This window comes from Chionomys nivalis, chromosome 6 (genome assembly GCF_950005125.1).
Source record: "Chionomys nivalis chromosome 6, mChiNiv1.1, whole genome shotgun sequence".
Taxonomy (NCBI): Eukaryota; Metazoa; Chordata; class Mammalia; order Rodentia; family Cricetidae; genus Chionomys; species Chionomys nivalis.
This window is the reverse complement of record NC_080091.1, coordinates 84784517-84791562: the sequence shown is the minus strand read 5'-3', so window position 1 is coordinate 84791562 and position 7046 is coordinate 84784517. Positions and strand designations below refer to the sequence as shown.

At 38.4% G+C, this 7046-nt stretch overlaps 1 protein-coding gene across 1 annotated transcript in view; it reads left to right on the top strand.

Annotated features, from left to right (window-relative positions):
• Positions 1–5076, top strand: part of Gnrhr (gonadotropin releasing hormone receptor) — a 12988-nt gene extending 7912 nt beyond the window's left edge. The window contains exons 2-3 of the mRNA XM_057773088.1: positions 2658–2874; positions 4832–5076. Coding sequence (XP_057629071.1) covers positions 2658–2874; positions 4832–5076 — 462 coding nt within the window. The remainder of the gene's footprint in view (positions 1–2657; positions 2875–4831) is intronic.
• The last annotated feature ends 1970 nt before the right edge of the window (positions 5077–7046 follow it).

The following is a 7046-nucleotide window of genomic DNA, read 5'->3' as shown; positions in this document are numbered from 1 at the left end:
GCCGGGCGGTGGTGGCGCACGCCTTTAATCCCAGCACTCGGGAGGCAGAGGCAGGCGGATCTCTGTGAGTTCGAGACCAGCCTGGTCTACAAGAGCTAGTTCCAGGACAGGCTCCAAAACCACAGAGAAACCCTGTCTCAAAAAAAAAAAAAAAAAAAAAAAAAAAAGAACTAGTTCCAGGACAGGCTCCAAAAACACAGAGAAACCCTGTCTCAAAAAAAAAAAAAAAAAAAAAAAAAAGAACTAGTTCCAGGACAGGCTCCAAAAACACAGAGAAACCCTGTCTCGAAAAACCAAAAAATAAAAAAAAATAAAAATAAAAATAAAAAAAGTTGGAGATAAGGGCTAGAGAGATGGCTCAGTGGTTAAGAGCACTGACTGCTCTGGCAGAGGTCCTGAGTTCAATTCCGAGCAACCACATGGTGGCTCACAAACACCTATAATGAGATCTGGTGCCCTCTTCTGGCCTACAGTCAGGATACTGTATAAATAAATAAATAAATCTTAAAAAAAAGATGGAGATAAAGCATTTCTTTACCAATCTGAACTTGTTTGAGAGATCTCATACACCCAACAATAGGCGCATCAAAATCACAAAATTAGCATTAGTGGGATGCTATCACTTAATCCACGTACCTATTGAAATTGCATTTGTTGTCTAATTTTCTGCCCTTTAAAAAAATAAGTAAAAAAATGTTATACAATATATTTTGATCATGTGTTTTCCTTCCCCAATTCCTCCTAGACCTTCCCCAATTTCTGCCCTTTTAACAAAAGCAAACCCAAAGTTACATAGTGGTTACAATGCTGTCACCTAGGTCTCCTTTGCTGGAACCATTCTTGTCTTCCTCCATGTCTCATAAGATTAACATTTTTGAAGAGTATCAGCAATTTGTGAATTACTCCTCAGCTTAGGTTTATCTTAGGCTTTCTCGGAGCTGTATCTTAATTAAACATACCAATGACATAATGCTGGTTCATCTCGATGCACTATCTAAGAAAGCAAATGATGTCAACAGGTCCCATTATCTATAATGTTAATTGCATCGATGTCTCTTCATTTATAAAGTTATTTTACTCTTTATGATGAATAAGTGTCTAGCAGGTAGATGCTTTGATGTTTTTCACTGTCCTATTCTCAAGCTTTCACGGATTATTTTTACCAAGTATTGGTGAATTTTGCTGAAGTCAGTTAATAACAAAGCAATTAGCAAAAAAAAAAAAAAAAAAAAAAAAAACCTCCATTTTATTTTTCCCCTTTACTTTATTAGTTAACATTCTGTATTAAGGAAATGCTCTTAATTATGCCCATTTTGTGGTTGTGTAATTTATATCCACAAGGATTCATGAATGCTTGCTTTATTTGATAGTTTATCGCTGTGTTTGTTTGTTTGTTCGTTTGTTTGTTTTAAAACAGGGTCTTGCTGTATAGCTTTGACTGGCCTGGAACTTAAAGCCTGCCTCTGGCTCCTGATGCTGGAATTAAAGGAGTGTGCCACCACATTCTGCTTTTATCATTACTTTTTATTAGTTTCCTTCTTGTATTTTGATAATTAAATATTTTAATAATTAAACTTCCTCAGACTTATCCAACTAATCGGTCAACTAATTAGTCTCTCCTTTATATTCAGGTCTTCTCTGAACAGCTCTAGACTCTGGCAGTCAACTGAAGAACATACTGTACTTTGTCTATTGGATAATACCCAATGAGTGCTGGATCCTTTCGGTAAAGAAAGGAATTTAGAAGCCAAGCTACATCATTTCTAGGCTCTCCTCAAGGGCGGGGCTGAAAATAAATATAGACAAGCAAATACACAGACACACACATACAGGGCATAGGGGTAACAAAAGGACAAAGAGCTTGATGAAGCTGAGGTCTTTTGAGGATGGAAGCACATCTTTAGTGGACACATGTGGGAAGCTTACCAGGAGCCTTAGTTCAGGGTGTTTAAATCGAAAGGGGCTTTCTTATCCCAGGAGGTACAGCCACCGAGATACTATGGTAGTTGTCTTGCTTGCCTTGGTGCTGACTTCTTCCTGAGACTGCTCAGGGTGACATTCATGATTGAACTCACGGCTATTACCCAGTTATAACCCAGGTGTTGTACTGAAATATGGTACTAGGTTCTATACTAACTCTTCAGGATATGAGAAACATGAATGGGGCTTATATTTTATCAGCCCTTCTGCTCATGTCTATTTCTCACTCAATATTATCAGGGTAGAAGCCTCTAAACCATTCATACATTTTGACCACTTAAAAAAGTATAGCATATTATTAGACCTTCAATGTTTAAAACAAATTTAATACATATGTTTATGGATGCAGTCTAAAACACAGTGGATATAGAATGAACAAAAATCACTTTCAGCAAGGCTGCTCGGCATAACTAAAAGGGAACTGGAAGTCCAAGTGAGGCTTAAGTCTTTAAGTGTTCGCTGTTTTTCAAGGCCGAAATAGTTCCACCAATTACAGAATCCTACAGGTCATCCAAATGAACACAAATGTACTTCAAGCAAACCTCACTCACTCGTTTCAGTATAATGGTCAAAATGTCAAGGAACTTAGAAATGGTTTTAGGTCGGAAGACGAGCAGCTCGAGAGAAGGAACACTTTTGGGAAAAGACACATAAACTTTTTCTTGTTTTTTCCACAGTTGTATATTTTCAGGATGATCTACCTTGAAGATGGCTCTGGGCATGCGGTTTTTTCTCAGTGTGTGACACACTGCAGTTTTCCACGATGGTGGCACCAAGCCTTTTACAACTTTTTCACCTTCGGCTGCCTCTTCATTTTCCCTCTTCTCATCATGCTCGTGTGCAATGCCAAAATCATCTTCACCCTCACACGGGTCCTTCAACAAAGCCCACGCAGTACGTAGTCCCTAGATTTGAATAATAATTGTAGGCATACAACATTTCTTGGCTTTTATTGAGTCTTTGTGGATTTCCCATCATCCATTCCTATCCCACTTATTTCCCCAATCGTGCCACATCCACCCCCTGCCCTTGCAACTTCCCCCAAAGCAAAAACAAAATTTTAAAAGAAAATCCAAACTAAACAAACAAAACAAAAGAGAGAAGAATCTTGTCATAGAGGCTGTAGTGTCTCCCACTGAGTCACGCAGTTTACCTTTAGTTCATTCATCTTTACTCGCAAGTCTTCATTGCCAGGAGTCATTGGTCTGGCTGGAGGCCTCTGGCTTCTACACCACTGACAATGGGCTCTCACTGGGGCTCCTCTTTGGGTATCCCGTTATTGTCCTGTGTCCTGGAGATCCTGTTATTTTGGATCTGTAGGTTCATCCCCATCCATGCTCCAACAGTTAATAAATGAGGTGGATATTTGGGTGGGCCAACTCAAGCCCCGTTCTGGGACTGAATGGTAGCTAGGTTGGTCGGTCCACAACCTTTCCCTCATCCCTACACAGGCAAGCTTTTCCATCACAGCATAGGCTAGCTCATCCAATGCAGCCTACAGCAAGGAGCAGAGCCAGTTCTCCTGCTCTGAGGTCACCAGATTTAGCCTACTTACCTGCTCTCATGTCACTAGATCCAGCCTACTTATCTGTTCTGAGATCACCAGTTTTAGCCTACTTACCTGCTCTCAGGTCACCAGTTCTAGCCTACTTACCTGCTCTCAGGTCACCAGATCCAGCCTACTCACACTCACACCACCAGAGCCAGCTCTACTAACAAACAATATTTAAATAGCAACACTTAGGCAGAGTGGTAGTGTATTAGATACTGTGTCAAGGATTTAATAGATTTTATTTCATTTAATAATTCACAAGCACCCCTTGGAATAGTATTTTTACAATATATTCAATTTATAATGAGATCTGCTAATGGCATCTCATGTTCCCATTTTCGGCCACAGAACGAAACAAGCAAGGGTAGAGGGGAGGGACTCAAAAGTCTCCACACCTTCTTGAAGACTTATGCACAGTTAATCATTGATCAGGAATGGGAGAGACACTTTCTTCAGTGGTGTAGCCACTTCTTAGCATGCTATTATTCCTATAAGCAAACTTAATGAAATTCATTAAGTCATTCAAAAAGGAGGGAGTTATGAAAGAAGAAATGGGATTGGCTGGGAAGAAGAGACAGGAGTAAGAAGGAGACAAGGGAGCTATGGAGAAGGGTATGATCCAAATAGCAGATAGATAGATTGGATGATAGATAGATAGATAGATAGATAGATAGATAGATAGATAGATAGATAGATAGATACATACATACATACATACATACATACATACATACATGGTATTTGGATATAGCTATGTATATGTATTGAATGAATAAGTTATTGTTGTGTCAACACACAATAACTTATAAATTTGTAATTAACAAATACAAATAAAAAATTTTTAAAGGAAGAAAGGATAATTATTCCATTAATACTCAGGATAAGCACTGAAAATGTGCTCCTTCTGGGCTAATACCCCAAATATCTAATATATAGAATACAGCAAACAACCAATTTTTTATTTAGTTGTGTGAATACCACCATTTTTCAAATCCTTCTTGGTTTAATTTTAAGGGAACTCTACTCTCCATTCTTTCCTAAAAGAAACCCTGGTCCAAAAGCCTATTTGTTGCTCTGCTGAGACAGTTTCTTTACATAGCCCAGGCTAGCTTCTGCCTTTGCTCCCTTGGTAGGAGTATTACAAATGAGCACTTCCACACCTGGTTGGGGTAGTATAGGAATCTTTTTAAGTAAGTTATCATTATTGGAGTTGTAGAATTAATGAATCTTTCTTTCATTTTTATTATTTTGGTTTTGTGAGGAAGCTGACTTTAAACACTCTTTCTCTTTATCTAATAGAACTGCAGCTGAATCAATCCAAGAATAACATCCCAAGAGCACGACTGAGAACGCTAAAGATGACAGTTGCATTTGCCACCTCGTTCATTGTCTGCTGGACTCCCTATTATGTCCTAGGAATTTGGTACTGGTTTGATCCTGAAATGTTAAACAGGGTGTCAGATCCTGTTAATCATTTCTTCTTTCTCTTTGCTTTTCTAAATCCATGCTTTGACCCACTTATATATGGATATTTCTCTTTGTAATTGGTCGACTACACAAGAATGAATATTGAAGCAAGGTAATTAATTTCACCAGTTGAGAATAAGCTCAAATTTTGCAATACACCTATGTACAAGCAAAGCCGGGTTAAGCTTAGGTTGTCAACCTTGCTCTTGTAGACAGTTTCATCAGAGCCTCAGATGAAAGAAAAATATCCTCAAAAATACTGAAATTTGTCCTTAATTGTGGACTTCTAAACTAACCTCTGCCTTGACTGATGTTTTATTGCATAAGAGTTGGGCTTCTTTTCTCTTCCTCTTTTAATAATAATAATGTATAAATACATTACATCCTAATGTCAAAACAACTACATCCTAAGGTTAAAAAGTACCAGAAAGCAGGCTACGAAACCACAACGTACCACAGTCTCGGGGACCAGCCTCTAGAAGCACAGGAATTTGAGAGGAATCCACCATAAACTAGACTTATTTATCTGAGAGGGTTTAGGGGAAAAGACACTCACACACTCTCTGAATGGCTTCCTTTTTTATTTTTTGTTCTTTCTCTATTCTTTCTCTACTGTGTATTTTTTTTCTACAACTTATATACTCCAACAAAGTTTTTTCAGGCAATATAGGAATTGCAATATGGTTACATTCTGTTTTTCAAGTGAATGATTACAATGAATACAAAAAAAAAAACAGTAAAAATCAGCATGTTTTCCATATCTCTTACATGATTAAACATTTTATAAACAATTCCAAGAACATATATTCATACCCAAGCAACTTGTTATAGATTAACTGTTTGGGCAAGCAAGGTGTTCTTGTCAGGTCTTTTACTGGCAGGTTGCATTTTGCAGTTACAAAGAAAGGGATAATTATATTATTACTTATCTTAAAAGGTAATCTTATATGTGATGGAGGAAGGTCATTGGTTAATTAATAAAGAAACTGCTTGGCCTGATAGGTTAGAACATAGGTGGGTGGAGTAAACAGAACAGAATGCTGGGAGGAAGAGGAAGTGAGCTCAGGATTAAAGGATTAAAGGAATCTTAAAGGATTAAAGGAATCTTAAAGGAATCACAAACTTAACCTTTAAATCTTTAGGGTGCATATCAACTTATCAAGAGTTGTTTGTTTTTTTTTTTAATATCAGGAGACTAAAAGCAGAAATGGGTATACAGAATTAATCATCACCTTTGGTCATCAACCAAAATCTAGCAAGGGGAGCACATAAGCCAGTAATAACTGGGCTGCTTTGTTCTTGTTCCCTGACCTTAAAGAGTTCCGCATTCAACCATGTGCTTTTCTAAAACTTTAGACTGTCTTCTTGGGTTTTTCACCTCAAAGTTATTCAACAAAAACATCTTAGTCTAACTTTGTTATTTTCACAGCTTTGTTTCAGCTGTTATGCGCTCTGAGACCTGTAAACACATCTCCTGACGTTAAGGTTAAAAGAATTTAAACTAGCTGGACTAGTTAGTCATTAACTTGAGCAACAGTCTATCCAGCTCCTTAGCTGAGACTCACAGACCTTGGCTATGAAACATTTCCTTGTATTTATATTTATTCATCAAAACTCTGTACAAGCTATCATTGTTATCAAATTAGTACAGCTTAGGGAGGGGTCATCTTCTTGATAATCCACAGGTAAAAATACCAAGTAGAACAGGATGTTTCCAAGAGATAAACACACTATATTACGAGCAGTGGAGATCTCCCCACGTCCACTCACACTATGCTAGAAATGGAGAAACAGAGCTGCAGCAAACACGTAAAGGCACAGCAGAAGCAGAAGACATTCTAGGGCAATCCCAGCACTTGGGAGGCAGAGGCAGGTGGATCTCTGTGAGTTCGAGACCAGCCTGGTCTACAAGAGCTAGTTCCAGGACAGGCTCCAAAACCACAGAGAAACCCTGTAAGACATTCTAGGGGCTGCAGTCCCATGGCCTCGCCTAGACGAGATTGACCCATCAGAGGATTCCCTTCTGCTGGCTGACATCTGGAACTTC